This window comes from Dermacentor variabilis, chromosome 11 (genome assembly GCF_050947875.1).
Source record: "Dermacentor variabilis isolate Ectoservices chromosome 11, ASM5094787v1, whole genome shotgun sequence".
Lineage (NCBI taxonomy): Eukaryota > Metazoa > Arthropoda > Arachnida > Ixodida > Ixodidae > Dermacentor > Dermacentor variabilis.
In genome coordinates, this window is record NC_134578.1 from 55,292,579 (window position 1) to 55,313,068 (window position 20,490).

General features: G+C 48.6%; 1 protein-coding gene across 3 annotated transcripts in view; it reads left to right on the forward strand.

Annotated features, from left to right (window-relative positions):
- The first annotated feature begins 253 nt into the window (after nucleotides 1–253).
- inaE (inactivation no afterpotential E) overlaps nucleotides 254–20,490 on the forward strand; it is a 196,392-nt gene continuing 176,155 nt past the window's right edge. The window contains exon 1 of one of the 3 annotated variants that reach the window (XM_075675546.1): nucleotides 254–919. In XM_075675546.1, the coding sequence (XP_075531661.1) occupies nucleotides 825–919 (95 nt within the window). In that variant the 5' untranslated portion in view covers nucleotides 254–824. The remainder of the gene's footprint in view (nucleotides 920–20,490) is intronic. The other 2 variants (XM_075675547.1, XM_075675545.1) reach the window with 2 other exon arrangements.

Here is a 20,490-nt window from a genome sequence, read left to right on the forward strand (position 1 = left end):
CCAACAGAAACAAGAGCTTGACCCATGTGGAGACATTTCCATCTTAACAAAAAAAAAAGAATTCTGAAAACACCAGGCATTTCATTAACGTTCATTCGCCAATAACACCGAATTATACACAACATGGCCGCCTCACAAACGCAAGCTCGCTCGGCTTCTCCTCATCGCAGCGAAAGTTGTCCATGCTCTCTCGGTAACAAACGGGTCCTCCGGTGGCGCCCTTCCGCGGTGTCTCCGGAAAAGCGCGCGTCGGTGTCGTGCTTGCGGCGGTCGGTGGTTGGCTGGGGGGAGAATCTCCCCTTGCAAAGTGGTCGCCGCGGCTCGCTGATTGTCAGTGCATCGCGTGCGCTTCTCTGCGGTCGGGAAATCCTGCGTGTAGACGCTTCGCCGCCAAGGTGCGGGCGAGAATTCAACGCGTGCGCTACACACGGGCGTGCACGGTTGAAAGGACGACGAGAACTCGGGGGAGAAACAGCAAGCGCAGGGCAACTTGCTACTCGGCGATGAAGGCGTTGCGGCGTGGTTCCCGCGAGCTGCGCGCGGGGATTCTTCGCTTCGACTGCTGCTCGTTCGGGGCCGCGCCGAGAAGCAGCCTCCGCAGCCGTCGCTGTGATCCGATGCGACCGTGCTCGTGCGCGTCGTTTGACGAGTTCATGGAGAGCGTCCCTTGAAAGTGCGTGTGAGCGCGCAGTGTGCAGTTGTAGCACGGCGTGCAACGTGCGCCGTGCCCGTGTGTTTCTCACTTGCCTTTCTTTCTTCTTCTTCTGCTTCTTCTCCGTGTGTGCGTGTGCGTGCGTGCGCGCGCGTGCGTGTGACAACCTGTGATGCCGGGTGTCGTGGTGTTCAAGCGGCGCTGGTCCGTCGGCTCGGACGACTTCGTGGTTCCCGGGATATTCCTCTTACTTCTGCACACGATATGGTGAGTTAATGCATCGTCTGCTTCCGCGCCACCCGACTTCGCAACTGCGTCGCTTTATTTACTTGTTTATTTTTTTTCCCCCGCGAATGCCATTTAAGCACTCGAGGCGCGAGCTCTAGCATCGTCCGAATGTCCGTTATCAGTAATGTGGTCTGCTGGACGCTTTGACTGAGCTCAAGTTAGTGGTTACCGGAGTACGCATTCCTAATTACATCCTCAGGGTCAAGGCGAGTCGTTTTACGTCTGCAGCGGACTCGGAGACGAGTCAGCAATCGGTTGGTTTTAATTCGCTTGATGGATCCCGAACTTCGGAGCCGACTGAGACCCCGGGAAAGAGAGGGTTGGCAGCAGGGCGGCTTCGCCGTAATGCGCTCGCATGCGCGGAGGAGCGTTGCTTGCAAAGCGGAGCCTCCTCTCCGAGTGCTCTCGGACGGAGCTTACCGTGATGTTGTTGCCATGGTAGCAGGCACTTACGGCCGCTACGGAGGCGACAGACCTTTTTATTTTCTTTTTCTTTTTTTCCCCTTTTCCTGGAACTGATGTCCGGTACTGTCTTTCACTTAGCGCTGCCCTCTCGTCGGAAGCAACGCAGGCGATTGCCGCCTCCTAATTTGCTTCCCGATACCACGTGGTCAGATGATTGGCAGAGTTCGCTGTACCGATCGGATAACGTTATCTAATCTTTCGGGATGACTCGATTTCCGTCACTGCAGACGGTAATGCAACCGTCGTGCGCGTTTTATCAGTCGACTCCTTTTTAGCGTGACAAATTGAATCACTTCTACGCCACTTTTCTACCTGGTTGTCGCTCACAGCTGGGTTATCAAATTACACGGGATTCATCGCTTCGCGGCGCTTCAAGTGGCGATGAAATGGCCCTGCCAGTCAGCGCAAGAATCCGAGTAGGTTTGTCGCTTTGCATGCACAGATGCAATAATGAACGATGTGTAGATATAGTCGCAGTAATTGTCTCGGCAACTGGGCAGCGATGAGCACTCTGGGCTGCGCACTTATCCCTGGCCGGGAGTCGAACTAGCGACCTTGTGCTCGGTATCGGGCCGTCATGGCGAGTTGTTGTTGTCGCGAATGATTTAGATGTAGTTGTAGATCCGTGTGGTCCACTGGCACTCTGGGGGATCGGCCAAGAATCGGGTAGGTGAGAATAAAGTGTAAAATTGGCAAGTTGTTGTTGAGGCTGATTCCTTCAAAGATGACATATACCCACGAGGGAGACCGGCCGCATATCGATTAAGGAAAGGGCTACGTAGCAACGAATATAACTTGAAGAAGGTTTTCATTGATGAGGAATGATAGAAATATTTAGAACGTGAGTTCTAAAAGTTACACTCCCGCACTTTCTTCTTGTCGATCCCATAAGTTGTGGCGTTTGCCCACTACGTCGCGCTCCGCAAGAAGGAAGCGTGAAATCGAAGCGACTTTCATTTCATTCATTGCGCCTTAAGGGCGCGAATGCGTTACACCAGCAAACGTATATCCAGTTTCCAAATGCGATACAATAAACAGCAACTGTGTAACAAAATGAACAAAAGAAATAAAAGAAGTAAATGTAGCGTATACGGTAGTACTAAAGAAATTTTAAAAAATCTGAGCAAGCAGCTTCGTTCTGAGGAAGCGTATTCCACTAGGGTGTTGTGTGCAGGAGGAAGGAGGTATTCGTCACCCGTGTTCGGCCACTTACGAGCGACTATAACGAGTTATAAGTGACTGTAACATCGTACTATACAGCCAAATTGAATCTCTGAAGCACGAGGCCTCTCAGCCGTCACTGCGCCAATAAAATAAATATTTTAAATATAAGAAGGTTCCGATAAATACAAAGGTTGCCTCAATTTTTATTATTTTCTTATCCCCCTCCAACTTAACGATTGTTTTTTTTTTGCCCACTTCAAAGGTCGAAGCAGCAGCCATTTGGTTTGCTTCATTTTTTTTTCATATTTTTAACCGCTGTTTCAGTGACCCACATCTAGGTTACAAAAGCATTTTTATGCGATTCTGTAAGACAAAAAAAAAGAAGAGAGAGAGAAGCAATAAGAAGATTTACGTTTATTGCATTTTTTAAAACTTTCCTTTTCTTTTGCGTGATGAGTTTCCAAACGAGTAGCCGCCCGCGTTGCTAAGAGGGCCTCTCTGTTGTGCGTGTGACGTAGGAGGCCTAACGTCATGAATAGCGAGAGTGACCCGGATGAGATAAAAGCCTCCGAAAAGCTTATTAAAAAGAAAAAAAAACGATCAGAGAGAAGCATTAACCGCATGGAAAAAAAAAAGATTAAAAAAGGTCACCGTAAATTCGCCGTCGAAGCACCCCACCATGAGTTCGTGGTGCGCGGCCAATTCGATTTTCTTTTATGCTGTGGCCGCATAAATGCATGCATCCCGTTATCTTGTAAAACAGAGGCGCACGCTCTTGCTCGCTGTCATGCATCCACTCTCGCATGAAAAAAAAAAAGAGAGAGAGAAAAAAGCGTTTTAGAGCGTCGCGAATCATGATGTTGTCCCGAAAGCTTTCTTCTTGGCGAGGCGCTGCTGTCAGACGCAGAAGCCCAACTTTCAGGACTGAGGGGAAAAAAAAAAAAAAGAACTACTCGCCGTGTGGGTAGTTCTATACGGCGTGGCCGGCCCTTACATTTTTTAGAATTCGCCTACGGCGACGCGCGCGAGGACAAACGCGAAGTGGAATTGGACGTTGCGCAAATCGACGCACTTTGTTTTGTTTTTCTTTAGCGCTTGTTGTGCTGTGACGCGCTGTCACTCTGATGCGTTCGTTACTCCTAGTGCCTGTCACTCGTCAACCAGTACATCGAGATTGTCAACTTGCAATGCGTGACCGAGTCGCTGCGTAGTGTGGCGAAATGCTCGATTGGAATCGCGATCGTAGCAGGATGGAGAACGCACAAATTCGCTGTGTGAGCTTAGGTTACTCGTACTGGAGTCCCCACGTGGCAAGATCTATTTCAGTGCGTCGAGGTCGTGTTCCTGTAGTGTGACGGCAAACCAGAGACCTGCTCGTATCATGATTCCTTTTTTTTTTTGCATCCCACTTCAACGCTTAAGCCAATAGGAAGTAAATCTCCTTTGGCAAAAATGCGTTGTAAATGAGTAGCATAATATCATCAACAGTATTGGCAAATCCACAGGTCTGGTAAGCGCCCAATTTTATTAACAACATTTGGATATTCCCTAATCAGAAGGCGCGGGGACCTTGGTAGTTAGCGGATGTGACGCACGTCCTGCTACATGGCCTCCGAGATTTTAGGCGAGCCGCCCGCGCCGCAAGATCTCTAATGTCCTGCCTATGGGCACTGCGCTGGTTTCGGGCCTGTTTCTCAACATTTCGGGTTCCCGCGTCGTATCCGGCGATTGTTAATAGCGTTGTATTTGCTTTTCACTTTCGGCATGGATAACATCTAGTTTTTTCGAGCTTTTTGTGAGGCATGCAATCTTAATTCGAACGTACAATTCTGCCCGGAGGCAGTTCCGTTACGCTATCTAAAAGTAGGATTTGTACGCGGTTCAAAATTGTCTCTCAGTTGGACTCTAGCGTGGCCGGGCTGCCGGCCATGATGGCACAGTGGTTTGGGCATCTTCTGCTGGCCGCTACGTCGCGGGTTCGAATCTCGTTCGCGGCGGCCACGTTCCCAGGGAGGAGAACCTAACAACGCGCCTTCAGTTAGATTTGACTCATGCACTTACGGTTGAGTTGATTTGGTTAGATTCTAGTGAGCTTCAGCTAGGCATACGCCGTTAACTGACCCCAGGCGGTCAAGATTAAACCGCCGAGTTGCTCTCCACTATGGCGTCACATATGGCACAGCTATTGAATATGGACGTTACACCCGTTGAATTTTCTATTAGAATAATCAATGAGTCAATTAGCATGGTAGCTGGCTGGTGCATAGCCGGCGGTCCGATTTTTCGCTGTTTTCTAGGGCCGCAACACTCGAGGCGAGCTCTTTGCTGGACCGCGAACGCGCCCCTTTGTAATACAAGCTTCGAGTGCTTGGGGGGGACGAAACGGACGCTACAGCTGACTGCACGTTGCAGCGCGTCGCCTTATCGCTCGCTGTTCGCGGTCGGTTGTCGAGAGGGAACATGTTTCGGAGTGTCGCTGGAGAAGCCTTATCGACGGTGTACACCATATGCTGCGGCGGGTCAGTCCCCTTCCTGCACGCAAGTGGATGCGCGCGCACAAAGTAGTCAGGAAGCCGGGCTACCGGTTGGAAACAGCGGTAAATAACCATAGAAATAGGTGGAGTGCAGACGTGGTCGCGCAGGTGCGGCTGCCCTTGCACAGTCCCGTGCAAGGGCAGCCGACAAACGATAGCGCAAGCTGTGAGCCGATGCTGCGGTGACTCAGATGCGACCAGCCCGCACTCAACCAGCACCACCTGGATAAGCACAAGGCCTTCTCACTCCGATCCTTGACGTCATGCTATAGCGGCCCGACTGCCATAGAATCTAATGGGGATGCTCCCGAGTAGGCAACATTGATCTTGACGTCACCGCTTTCGTCACGCCAGCCTTGGCAATGAAAACTCCGGTCCGGTAGCACGACGTAGTGAACAGGCTTTGCGCTGTATTCAAGTGGTGTTGACTCAACAGAGCTGCCTTGGCGAGCAATGCGTTCTCACTTGCGCTCACACTAAAGGAAATGTGCCGGCCAAGCGAACCAGGCGTGCCAACAACTGGCACCCTTTCATTAGTGCGTCGCAAATTGCACTCTAAATGAACACTGAGCAAATACACGAAATCAGTTGAGGTCGATAACGTATTATTTCAAAACTGTAAAATAATTCAGCAGTAACGGGTTCATTATTAGTAGTGAATTGAATGTTTGAGTTCCATTCTTTCTTTTACGACAAACCGAAAGCGCAGCGCCGGTATACGTAAGCATGTTGTAACGGATTTTAAAACATTTGTTTCGTGTTTAGGTCCCATTGACCCAGCAAAAGTTTTTGAAACTTGTCAGTTCAATCTTTGGATCATTTAGAAGACAATCTAGCCCACCTTTCCTGACAAAATGGTAAATGCGGCGGAGCGTACGGCGTAAAGATCCATGACGTCATTGTATGCTGCATGGTGCGCGAACATCACGACGGCGTCGCCACCACCGCCTGTCTTTCCTTCTCGGGCCTTTTATGGTTTACCAAGCCTGTTCTCAGTGGTTTCTTGATTCTTGTATAAGGATAATTCACTAAGGCAGGTCAAATAATTCTTTTTTTTCTCCCTCTTTAGTGTTCCTTCAAAAGCAAGGGAGCTCTGGGGCTCCCTCATCAGGGTTTAACCTCTTGTCCCATAGTCATGTTCCTTGTCCTAACTCTAGCTTCGAAAGTTCTCGCCTATGCAGTGGAGCGTGGACACCGTTTGGGGCACAGAGGAAGTAAACAAACGCCCTATTCATTTTTGTTGCACATAATATCTATGTCTCTCTCTACATTGTCAACTACGACAACTGCCTAAAATGGACTTGAAGTAAGTGCGATGATGAGCAGACATCGGTGTTCAATCTTCGGGATGAAATATTAGCGTGAGACCGGCAATGTTCCCGCAAAATATCCCCTTGTGCTACTCGTGCTAGAAGAAGAGCGGGAAACTTGGGTAAGTGGACAGAGACGCCGCAGATTCCCGCAGCAGCCGACAGCGACTGGCATTTCGGGAGGCCAATGCATGATAACGTTCATAAACACAAACGATGCAGCATCCAAATGCTTGAGAACAGTGTATTTGCCGAAGGGGCTCATATTAAGAAAATTGGAATACAAACGAAGAAAAAGAATGTCTTCGGATATCGCAGGACGAAAACTCGCAGTTCCTTGCGCAACACTTGAAGGGGACTGTACTGCGATAGCATTATCAGGTTCGGTCTACTATCCTTGTGCAGGCCTTTGATTACTCTACTTCGGGGGTCGGCCCTCCTGATTCCACATCGGCAGGAGCAGCGAAGCCCGATTGAGCGTGCTGAATAATTCTGTCGCATCAAGAACGCATTGCATTACAATCGGACTCAGAGTAACATATGCAACAATGAGATTCTTCTGGCAACCGTTCGCGAAAGGATTTCCGCGTGGATCCAACAGCGGATTCCTCCGCAGGCGCCATTGCAGCTCCATCTTCGCTATCACTGCCAATCGGTGCTTCTCGTGCGACTGTCAATAATTAATAAACGCGCAAGACTCGGATCATTCAGTTCGGTCAGATGCCCCGCCGCCTTTGCCATTTCCGTTCACTGTTTCCGTTCTCTGCACTCTGCTTCTTGCCGCGTTGATGCGGGGCCAGAGACCCTAATCAAGTTTTACCGCCGTGCTGTTTTATTGCTGCGAATGATCGTATTCCTCTTTGATCGGCTGCGAACGGCGAACGGCTATATTCCCCTCGTCTCCCGCCATGGGCGAGCCCAGCAGGTCACAGCGGCTTGTATGCAGGAGGTTTTCTTGGAATCTAGCTCTTCCACATTTTTGTCAGGCTTCCGGAACCGTGGTACATTAAAGGCCTACATCAACGATTCCGCATTGCGTTCAGGTGGATAGCTGTGAATGGCGATAAGAGAGGGATAGTAGAGGGGTAACAATTTTTTTGTCGGCTAGTTGGTTCGTTTTTTGAAACACCGAAATCGTAACTATGAGTTCTGGACATCTGCTTTGGCTTTACGTCCGACCATTACGGACTTCACGGCGACCCAAAGGGCATAGACTGTAGACTATTAGAGCTATAATTGGACATGGCACGTGACCTTAATTTCCTTTTACGCTAAACTGTGAGCTGCAGGCGTCCGCAGCATGCGGCAACTATGCTCAATTTATTAAACACCTTTTGTAAGAATGTCGGAATGTAGAACCGGAAGTGCGGTTGTCCACAAGGGTGGACGTACTTTCTCTGATGCTTTGAAGACAGATTGGAAAAGTAAATGGGGGGGGGGGGGGGGGGAGCACGCTAGCAAGAAGATATGGCTGGAAATGGCACAGAAACAAAGCAAGCACACACTGGAGGGAACGCTGTATCTTACACTTCATTATCTTGATGAATCGAAGACACTATAACCTGTTGTTAAGAACCGTGGATTACGAGAACCGAGACAATAAACGCGGGAGAAATATAATACAACGATCTTGGTTGTACCAGCTATCAAATTTGTTTCAAAGGGCAGGATTCTCATGACATTCAACAAACCATCCGCTAGCTCTATCAATTCTTCCCATCCCGCTTGCCCTAATGATTTATAAGGGCTTCAATGTGTGCGCATTATTCGGGTAGCCAAATTGGCAAGATGTCAGTAAACTCTCCGCTGGGATGTCGTTACGTTTGCTCGTTTCATGCAGTTTTTGTTTATTGCTCGTCGCATTATCACCTATTCCTCTGTTTTTGCTGCACAAGATAGAGCAGTGGTGCAGCCGAGGTGCTTTTTTACCTCAATCGCTACACAGCAACCCACGTAGAAGTCGATGAAGATAGCTATAGGGGCTTGTTGCCACGGCATATCTTATTTTGTGTGTGTGACAGATGTGCCTTTCTGTTGTCCTTGTTCAGCTTGCGCTACAACAAAATAAGGTACCACGTAGAAGAGAAAGGAACAGAATAGACTTGGAAAGATGTTTGCGCACACAAGAGCTATGCCTTTTCCCAGCCCGCTGCCCCTATACGTGCGCTGGTTGTTCATGCCCTGGCTCTTTGCTGACGCAACGCGAGAACGCAAGAAAAGAAAGCGCTATCAGTTCTTAGAAAGACTGCGAAGTATGCCTATGGCGAGAACTCTCGAGTGGCGTCCAATCGTTGAAAACAGAAAGGAAAAAAAAATAGACGTTTTGGCCTCGCTACGGCAGCCTTCTTCACAATGATTGTGAACAGGCTCTCGTGGTGGGGGCCGAAACGTCTTTTTTTCCTTTTAGTTTTCAACGATTGGTCTGCGCCCGATATTTGCCGCCATGAATTTTCCCGACCAGACGGGTTTCCTTCGAATCCTGGATTTCGAAGTATACACACACACACACACACACAAAAGAAAGAGCGTTTCGCGTTTGTTTTCCACGGCTTCCCATCATAAGTGCAACGGCGCGTGCGTCATTGCTAGCGAAAGTTTGAGCAGGCTTTCTCCTCTGACGTTGTGCACCTGAACTCAAAAACAGGCTGGAAAAACTCACCGAGCCTGTCTATTGCATTGGAATGATTTCGCTTTGGAAGGAAGTAATCGTATTATTTGTGTGCGCGAGTCTGCTGTCTCACGAGTTATTGTTGAATTCCTCAGGCCGGTCACGTTGGCGTCTGTGGCTCAAGTTTTCGCCGTCAGCATTGTTCGTTCATTGTCTGCCTTCGTGGACTCGGAGCGAGTTTTGAAGCATCTCCTCGCTCGTGCTGTGTAGTGGAGAGACGGTGCCATTCGCTTTGTCTAAGCACGTCAGACTTTGGAGTCTCCGCCATGCTTGAGCGCTCGATAGTGTCGCATTGAATGTGAAGGCTTTTCTTGGAATCAGCGTAGGCGCGACACGAATGAGGAGAACCGAGGGGACTCTCCACTGTACTAGCTAAGGAAGGCGCTGGGGAAATTTTACTTGTTCAATTCAAATGAGAAGTGCTGTGAGCGTTGCAGCCTTGCCCCTTTGCTTGCTACTGGCGACTTCCACCTAAACTTACCGCAGTGGCTGAAAGAACGTGCCATATCCGTCGCCGCGGCCGTGATCTCTGACAAGCACTCCCAGGCTAGGTCTAGTGAACGCACACACACGAAAAAAGGACCCAACAGTGTTTATGGGACAACCGCTGCTTTATGGATCAGTGGTGTAATATCGCACGCGTAATGCTGAAGATGTTTTTTTCGGCTCCCAACCCTGGCAAGCTGTCATTTCTCTTTGGCTTGATTTGTTTATATTTTCCCTGTAATGTCTACGTTTCAGTTAAAGAGGACAGATAATTTTCTTGGCTTCATTGTCTATTTAGCTTATGTTGTTGTAGATTACAAAAAAAAAAAGGAGGATCTGCGTTTCCCTTACTCGTCTCGCTCATCGGCATACAAAAAAGAAGTTATCGCGTGGCGTGTATTCCTCAGCGTTTTTGTGGATGGAACCGCTAGTATCAACCGTGAGTGAATTGACCCAAGCCAGAAGGCCCACTCGCTTCGTTAACTGCACTGCCTCCGGTAATGACCCATACACGAAGAGGTACAAACCATAACGGTATACGCCGGATATGTTGGCCTGGCTGATCGCCTGGCATGCTAGTCCAGGTGATGGAGAACAATTATGACATACGCAGTGATCACACACACACACACACACACACACACACACACACACACACGCACACGCACACGCACACGCACACGCACACACACACACACACACATATGCACGCACGCACTGCAGATGTTTACAAAGGTTCGGTAATTAAGGCTTGTCCACCCAGCTCACTAACCCTTGCAACGGCGATACCACGATGTCGGCGTAAGATAATAAAAAGGATGTTGCAGTAAATTTCAAGCCGCGTCCTCGCCGAAGGCGAAGATCTAACGAAGATTGGAGCAGGAAGGACAGGTCACAAGAGTAAGCCCGTCTTTCGTGCCAGAGTACACATCGTGTTCAGTCGATACTTACTACAGCCAAACTTCCTGTTCTGCCAAGTTCGAAAGTGGATAACTGGGGGAGAAAACGCGGCGCGTCGCACTCTGGATGCGGCCGCAGTATGAGAGGAGCACAGTTTGGGCCGCAGTCGCTTGAGGACACGTCGGCAAAGCGTGAGCGGGAATATCTATGGTGTTTTCAGAACTCCTAGTGATCTGCGTTGAGAAAGATCGGCGCCGTATACATGAAAATGCAAGTTGAAACATAGTCCTTTGGCGCCTTTCGAGACCGGTCACCAAGGCCCGAACCCACGCGCAGGGACTCACGAACAGCAGCACACGAAGTGTTGCGTAAGATACAGCTTGTCACATGGCAGAGTGAATTGCAAGAGTTGCCACAGTGGTTCACTCGACATACACACATGATGGAAGGATGTCTTTCAGTTCCAGTTTTTCAGTCACGTAATGGTTGCAGTGTTTTGAAAACTTGATGTCAAGTGAAAAAGGAGGTCCATGACCTATGACTATATAAAGAGCTCCAGTCGAGGTGTGTCTATGCTCCTTTCTTTCTTTAGCTCTACTTTGCTATCACTTTACCTCCCTCTCCCCTATCTGCCCAATCTAATGTAGCACAGCAGATCTACCCATATGGTTAACCATATGGGTAGACAAAAGAAAGGGGAAAGGCAGGGGCCTTCCCCCTTTCTTTTGTCTCTCTCTCTCCAGTCGAGGTGAAATGTTGAGAGGAAGTACATAGTACAAAAATGAAGAAACATCACTAAAATGCTGTTCGTATGAAAATAGACCCAAGATCAAAGAAAACAAGTTACTACCGCAACTATAGTTTTTGAAGCTCATCGATGCGCAGAATCGCTTCTTTCTTTTTCTATTTGTTCTTTTCAATCCTCTTGCGTATTGCTTTAGTTAGTTATGAAACAAAAGCAACAAAATGTGCTTTGAACTACACGTTTGCTACTAGTGGGTATCGATGCCAGTCGTTGCTGTAATTTTGTGGGCAGAGACTGGAACGATGGCACGACAACATTCTTTCCGCTAGCATACAAGGAAAGCCGAAAGTGTAATTTGATACGTCCCTTTCTCATCGCGAAGAGTTACCGAGATAGTTCCCAATCGCAGTGTTCGTTTTCTTCCCTCCCCATCTTTTACCTTTAAAGTCTATACTTTTTTTCTTGACGTTACTATGTGAAACATTAAATACTAAATGACGAGAAGAGACTGTAGAGTCGGAAAGCGGAGAAGTTCGATGACTTCAAGCGATACGGACCTTCGAAATGCTCGCCCCGCTTTATTTATATCACAGATGGCTTCGGCGTCTCTACGTGACTCGCTTACTTGACGAAACAGCCGAAGTCTTCCTACTTTGCAAGGTCGGGTGTCTTTCGTTTGATAAGGTCCACGCTTTGCGTAAGGCGAACCTTCTCTATACGCTGGGTGACCCTGGCTTCCCCCTGCGTGCAGTAGTTTGCGGAAGTGAACTTTAGGCAGAGCGGCTTCGATTCGGAAGTCAAGCCATCGCAAACATTGGGCCCCGCGCGAGCCTGTCGGCAAAGTGGCCATTAGGCTTCCGCGACGTTCCCCACCACCGCCCGTCTCGTGACGTCAGAAGCCCGTAAGCCTTTTATACCAGTGCATTGCCCACTCGCTTTTTCTATGTTGTTCGTTCACATTGGGTGATTCGCTGTCGTCTGGGCGCAGTCCGTTTGCTCGGATCTAATCCGCTCGCCGTCTGCTAACGTAGAAACCAATCGCGAGCGTTTGACTTTTGCCCTATCACGTGACGCTGCGCCGTATTTTTTTCCTTTCTTTTTTTGTTGACCGTCAGTGAGCTTTTCCGGCGCGGATTCCAACGGCCCCGTCGCATGTTCATTTTCATTGCGTGGCTGTTTTGTTTATGAGCATTCTGATATTGGCGCGTAGTATGTCTCCCTTCGTTCTCGCCAGTTCTGCGCATAGCGTTCAGGGAAGGCTTTGTTTTGTTTTTCTTCGGTTAGGCTTAAGGACTCCCTGTGACTTTGCCTTGGTTTATTCTTTCTGTTCCTTCGCCGATAGTACACTATAAGTCTCCATTCTCAGGCTTTATATGTGCTTTCTTCTATCCTTTGGTGCAGCGCCGTTTGCGGTCGACTGCCGTCTGCGTCTCTTCATTAAGCAGACGAGCCGAGATTCCGAATTCAACCGTCGAGCAGCAGATGGTGCACCGTGGAAAGGGAAACTGCGTCGCCATATTGCGCCCCTCGTCGCCCGAGTTAATGTTCCGCGGAAAGACGTGAAAATGTTTCTTTCAGACAAAAGGCTTAAAAAGAGAAGAAATAAAGGCGACGCGTACCAAGGCCGAGTATATGAAAGGCGGCGATGGGAATTGTATTTTCGGGGATAATGGAAAAATTCACTTCCTTCGACACAGCGCTTTTCTGACCGCTCGCAGACAATCGCGCTTTGAATCTTCAATTTTTCTTGATTTCTTGGTTTTTTTCTCTTTGTTTTCCTGCGTGTGCGACGCGACTGGTTCGCGCAGAAAGACGACGACGGTGACGTTGCCCGTAACGACCGTGATCGTGACTCTTCACTCGAGGGACTGGTTCGGGCTCATTCTATTGTCGTACGACCGAATATGTCATTCTTTGTTCTTTTTTTCTTCTTGTTTTTAGCCTTGTGTTTAGCCTCATCGTTTCGAGCAGCAAGGCTAGGCTAAAGCCATAGGTCAGTGCAGGGGTCGTTGGCTGTGACTTGCTTTGTTGTAGCAATGGGAAGCTAGCCGTGGATGTTGCTTCAATGTCGGTCTCAAGATAATTAGATATGACGCTAAAGACGCCTTAACATAAAAACATTCAGGAACTTGGTTGATTATTCTCACGGCCAACTTGCGCAGTGCACTTTCGCATCTGTTGCTGGGTTCGACTTGTGAGCTGTTTACAACTGTCAGTTTATTGAGGTGGCAGCCATGCTTGAAACGTGGCTAGTTGGAGAGGGTGTGTCGTTCTTGTGCTAGAGTATAGAAACACGAGGACACAGAATACATGACATCATCATCATCATCAGCCTGGTTACGCCTACTGCAGGGCAAAGGCCTCTCCCATACTTCTCCAACTACCCGGTCATGTACTAATTGTGGCCATGTTGTCCCTGCAAACTCCTTGATTTCATCCGCCCACCTAACTTTCTGCCGCCCTCTGCTACGCTTCCCTTCCCTTGGAATCCATTCCGTAACTCTTAATGACCACCGGTTATCTTCCCTCCTCATTACGTGTCCTGCCCATGCCCCCATTTCTTTTTCTTGATTTCAACTAAGATATCATTAACTCGCGTTTGTCCCCTCACCCAATCTGCTCTTTTCTTATCCCTTAACGGTACACCTATCATTATTCTTTCCATAGCCCGTTGCGTCGTCCTCAATTTAAGTAGAATCCTTCTCGTAAGCCTCCAGCTTTCTGCCCCGTACGTGAGTACTGGTAAAACACAGCTGTTATAAACTTTTCTCTTGAGGGATAATGGCAACCTGCTGTTCATGATCTGAGAATGCCTGCCAAACGCACCCCAGCCCATTATTATTCTTCTGATTATTTCAATCTCATGATCCGGATCCACAGTCACTACCTGTCCTAAGTAGATGTATTCCCTTACCACTTCCAGTGCCTCACTACCTATCGTAAACTGCTGTTCTCTTCCGAGACTGTTAAACATTACTTTAGTTTTCTGCGGATCAATTTTTCGACCCACCCTTCGGCTTTGCCTCTCCATGTCAGTGAGCATGCATTGCAGTTGGTTCCCTGAGTTACTAAGCAAGGCAATATCATCAGCTAATCGCAAGTTACTAAGGTATTCCCTATTACCTCTTATCCCCAATTCTTCCCAATGCAGGTCTCTGAATACCTGCTGTAAACACGCTGTGAATAGCATTGGAGAGATCGTATCTCCCTGCCTGACGCCTTTCTTTATTGGGATTTTGTTGCTTTCTTTATGGAGGACTACGGTGGCTGTGGAGCTGCTATAGATATCTTTCAGTATTTTTACATACGGCTCCTCTACACCCTGATTCCGCAATGCCTCCATGACTGCTGAGGTTTCGACTGAATCAAACGCTTTCTCGTAATCAATGAAAGCTATATATACAGGTTGGTTATATTCCGCACATTTTGCTATCACCTGATTGATAGTGTGAATATGGTCGATTGTTGAGTAGCCTTCACGGAATCCTTTCTGGTCCTTTGGTTGACGGAAGTCTAAGGTGTTCCTGTTTCTATTTGCAATTACCTTAGTAAATACTTTGTAGGCAACGGACAGTAAGCTGATTGGTCTATAATTTTTCAAGTCTTTGGCGTCCCCTTTCTTATGGATTAGGATTATGTTAGCGTTTTTCCAAGTTTCCGGTACGCCCGAAGTCATGAGGCATTGCGTATACAGGGTGGCCAGTTTCTCTAGAACAATCTGCCCACCATCCTTTAACAAATATGCTGTTACCTGATCCTCTCCAGCTGCCTTCCCCCTTTGCATAGCTCCCAAGGCTTTCTTTACTTCTTCCGGCGTTACCTGTGGAATTTCGAATTCCTCTAGAATATTCATGACAGGGGACGAGTAAATTAAACGCAACATGTCTCACTCCTTCCGTATCGCTATCCTGTGTCCTTATCTTTTACACGATTTCAAGAACGATGACGATGCGACAGTCTCAACAACGCAGAACGGCACAGTCTAGGAGAGGAGGTCAGGGGGGGGGGGAGGCAGGGTATGCTTAGTCGAAAAAATTCCATTCTTTACCGGACTATGCTTTCAACTTGGAGCTGAGAAGTGTAACCTGAACCTTATGCATAATCATCGTGTAGTGTGACGCCGCTTTCTAGGCTGTGGACATTGACAAAGAAGGAAAACAATCTTCGCGGCATTTAGGGTCCATGAATATTTAGCGCGGACTAGCTGCTCGGTTTGCGTATTTTCTCCCGGAGACCTTGCTCACAACGCATTTCCCGCGACAGAGTAATTAGCGCGAAGAGAGAGAGAGAGAGAGAAAGGATGCTTAGAAAGGCAGCAAGGTTAACGAGAGGCACTTTCGGTTGGCCACCCTGCACGGGGGGAGGAGGCGCTGCCTTAGTCGTAATAGCGGTAACGAACGAACGAATGAACGAACGACTTATGTAACGAAATAATGAATTAATGAATTACGACTTTATTTTACACTAAGACAACGACGTGGAATAAACGAAAGCATAAAAGTTCCGTACCAGAAGAGTGTTGGTTCTCGAATATAGGCAGCATATAAATACAAAGTAAAGCGAGCTTTTCGGCTGTTACAGAAATCGGCATAAATCAGCTATATCACTGCACATGCTGGCTTCGTTCTTTAGAAACAGGATTGAAAGCGCTCCGATACAGATGCGCAAACGCGCAGTGGCGTCATACTTCCCCTTCATATTTCGCGGCCTTTCTTCAGCGCTCGGGGGAAAAAAGAAGACTGGCGTTAAAGAAAACGCCATGGAAATGGCTTTATTGGTTGTTTTTGAGGACGCTGTACCTTTCTACTGCTACTTATGACCCAAAACGAGAACTTATTTTTTTTTATATTTACGCTTAACTAGTTGGCTAACTAATCGCGTTTCGTAAAAAAAAAATCACCGATAATTTCTTTTCATTTCGCGATATATTGGCTGACGCGGACAACCTGTCTCGTGCGGCACGTTGCGAACGGCGCGAAATGTGGCGCGACTGCCTCGCTAATCGGGACATTGCGAGAGGCAGCGCGCGGGTGACGCGTGGGCACGATTCACAGCAGCCCGCCGCAGACAGACTTTCGCTCATGCAGCGCTTTGTTTCCATACAGACGACGCGCGCTACTCTGGTGCCATCTCGTAGCCATCGTCGCGGCAGAGACAAGTCTTGCGCGGCACTACGCTTTTCTTATCACGCTTTCGTCATACCCTCCTCCTCCGCTTCTGCTTCACGTTTCCGCTGCACCCTCCTCCTCCGCTTTCCTCATCACGCTTTCTCATCTATCGCCGTGTTTCATCTTCCGCTGCGCTCCGCGTTCGCTTTCATCCTTCGCTGTTTTCATTAGCTCGGTTACGAGGGGGGGGGGGGGGTCAACGCCGACGCTCCCAGTAGGAACAGGTGCATAAGAGATGCGCTATAAAAAAAGCACTTTGAGTAACTGAAGACGACTACGAACAATACGCCATTGGTCCAACTTGTGCAAGCTGTGCTACTAACTTTTTAATGTTTAGTTGTATATAGTTACGTGAAACGTACGGCAAAGTGAGCACGGCGACAGTGCTGTCCATCGTTTCTGAACTCAAGGCCGCTGGTATGCCCCCTGTCCATTCAGAAAAACGCGCTCATAGCCCTGTGTGCCCTTGAACGCGAGGACTGCCTCGCATCCTTTCATAAGCGAATGGCAGCGAAGGGTCTGCAGCGGCCAAGGTGAAATGAGCGCGTGCGGCCGGACAAAGACGGACGGCTTTTATAGAACGAAAAGCTTTGAGAACTCAGCCCCAGATCCCATTGTTGTACTGGTGTAAGGGAGCAGGAGGTTTTCGATGTAATGGATATGCATCGTACAGATAACCTTTGCGGCCGTTGCGTGTTTTTAAATATACGATGTGTGGGAGATTTTGGCACCCTTTAGTTGGCGCCGGCTACACCTTTTCCCATAGAAATACATCTAATGCAGCGCACGGGTATGGGAAAAAAATCACGCAAGACATTCGATCGGAACTTCATGTCAGCTGATATGAATAAGTCAAATTCACTTAATCCTAAATTAAAGTTGCATAAATAAGTGAAACAAAATCTTATAGCCATGTTGAATGCTCACGCTACAGTCAGCTCGCGTTTATTTATGATGATTTTAATAATAACAATAACAGCAACAATAATGCTCAGTGGCTATGGTGTTGGGCTGCTGAGCACGAGGTCGCGGGATCGAATCCCGGCCACGGCGGCCGCATTTCGATGGGGGCGAAATGCGAAAACACCCGTGTGCTTAGATTTAGGTGCACGTTAAAGAACCCCAGGTGGTCAAAATTTCCGGAGTCCTCCACTACGGCGTGCCTCATAATCAGAAAGTGGTTTTGGCACGTAAAACCCCAAATATTATTATTAACAGCAACAATAATAATAAATCGTTAATACCCGGGAAACTTCAAAAATATACAAACGCTAGACATACGTTGTTTGATATATCGCAACAGTATATTAGGGCGAACGCAAGCTGTGCAAGAACCAACGGGAATAACTTTCGCGTTAGCCGGCTCATCGCTTCCCCACTACCACCAGCCCGCTCACAACTGCCGAGACAGCCCGCCTAGGGTGAAACACGAACGCCTCTATCATCTATATTTCCTTTCGGAAAGGTAACGCTCCACGACTCGCGTCGCCCTCGCTGACGTAAGCACTCTGCGCGGGCGAGCGCGCGAAGCCCGGAATGACGTAAGCAGTCCGCATACGACGCCATCGCCAACAAAAAAAAAAAAGTCTTCCTGCGGTGATACGGCCCCGGTGGCAACGCCGCCGTCGCTCTCGTTAATTGCCTGTCAGATGCGTGCCGTGCGCATTGTTTCGGGACGAGCGGACCGTTTCGGCAGCTTGCTGAAAAGGCTGATGAGCCACGTTCCTGGTCGCGCACGTGTCACATTGTAGTAGAAAGTGTGCTGTGCTCTTTTTCTTTTCTTTTTTTTTTTTTTTACAGCCCAGCTGTTGAGGGCCACTTTCCCCACTATCGTGTCGGCGTGTAGAAAAAGAGATCCGAAAGACAGTGCAATGCCGGGCCGACCCGCGGCAAAAGTGAAGCACGCGTTACCCCATACGTGGACCGATACCGAAGATAGTGAAATGCCGGGGTGACCCGCGGCGGAGGTGAAGAGTTGTCATCGGAAAAAAAGAAACGATGAATAATGTTTACGTGTCGCGATGCCCCACTTTTAAAGAAGCATCCTCTCGATGCTGCAAGCAGAATGCGAAAATAAAGAAAACTAAAGGAACAATGACTGAAATTTTAGCAGTTCATTGACGCCATTGTCGGCGAGTAAAAAAACACAGGGTTTTACGACAAGCCGGGCGTCTTCACAGGCGCACGATCGGTAGCGCTCCTGTCTTATCACTACGCTCGACCATGTATATATATGGAGGGCTCTATGCAGCACTACAAGCAAGTTATCGCACAATATATTACTAATTCAAATAATAATATAATGTATAATCATCTCAAACCATAAAAAGAAGGCAAGGAGGTTAACGGGAATCAGCAGTAATATTACCACAGCAGATTTCTATTGAATCGGGAGAAGATCTACAGGTGTATTGTCCTCCGAGATCCAGGCAGACGCTCTCACCGATATTTAACACGACGGTGGAGTGTGTGTTTGTCAAATGTGGGATTCGGTAACACTTCTCAGATCAACAAAGAAGAAAGGATATATCGCGGTGCCGAGAAAAAAAAAATATGTCGTTGTGTTGCGCTTGCTCGAAGCAGATGTGTCTTCAGAATTTATTTGCAGGTTACTTACCGACTGACGTGCTCGGATTTATAGCTCCAGCCAGCTTAACTCAAAAGAAAATGAAGTGCGAAACGAACGAGGGCACGCAAGCGCGATCCATCGGTGTCCTCTAGCTGTTAACGCTATCCGCTCGAACGTTAACGCTAACGTTAACGTTAACGTTAACGCTCCAACGCTATCCAACACGTCTTCTCGACGCGCCGGAAGTTGTACGCTCGTCCACTCCACACGCTTTGCAGAGTCGAAATTGTTTGATATGTCGGTCGACTGGGCTCTGCTTTTCAAGAACTACTACACCTGGGATACATACAATAGATCCTATGCCTTCTCTTTCAGAACAAAGTTGAGCTCTAATTTTTTTTTTAAAGCTCCTCCAAGGCAGTGACTTAATGGACAAGCGCTGGCGTGTTGAAAAATTTCCATATACCACTGTCACCTTTCTCTCTCCTGTACATACCATGGTTTTACAGTTTCTCGCCTTCTTTTACTTTTCCAGTTTCCTCTCTTCTACACCTTCCTTTCCCAGGTCCGCTTTTCTGTGCAAGGTAGCATTGAGGCGCACGCCCGCAGGATTCTCTGCATCTCATAACGGAGCTCTCGCTCTCTCTCGCATAGCCAACCCTATTGGAAAATACCCATATTCCCCGTGGTATAGTCCTCTAGGCTCATACGGGCCTATATGGGAACATAGATTGGTGGGGAAGGGGGGGGGGGGGCTTTCATATGGGATCCTATGGGATCATATATGATCATGGGCAAACGGGCATATGGGGCATGCGGGATTTTTTCAATGGCCGAGCCAGACGGGGGGGGGGGGGTGGGGGGGGGCACCAACGCGCGCAGGAGGCAGCTGTAGGTCAAACGCAATGCCTACCGAGCGTTGGCCATTTATAGTGCGGGGGTGGCGGAGCCGGCTGCGACAGATTAGCCTGTCTCGCTTTGCTCTCGTTTGGTTTGTTTCTTATCGACGGCTTTGCCGCTGAAGCCATCGCATGCGTGCCGGCCACCCCCTTCCTGCAGCCGGCATCAACCAATGCATCAACCCCCCCTCTCGCTCTCCCCCACGCGGCATAAAGCTTTGCCCCTCCCCCCCCCCCCCCCCCCCGGATTATATCGCTTTCGACGCGGCCGCGCTACAAACGATGACTAATCGCCGGGGCGAGAGCTTCTCGTGGCTGACGTCATAACTCATCTCCGACGTCAGTGCCGGATCCCGTTTTATACGTATCAGCGTTCCCCGCTATCTCTCTTTGTGCGCTTAGCTCTATTTGCTTTTGTGGGAAGGCCTCGCTGTCAAAGTAATATCTGTCAGTGCACGTTTCCACAATGCTAGTGTCCACCCCCCCCCCCCCCCCACCCCTTATTCGCCGATATTAAATAGATACCGCGTGTTACCGCTGCAGCTGTCTGTGACAATTGGTGAAAGTGAGCCTGATTCTATAAAAGACGAAAACTCCATGCTGCTGGCGAAAAATTGGTAGCAACGGTGGACCTCAGCAACG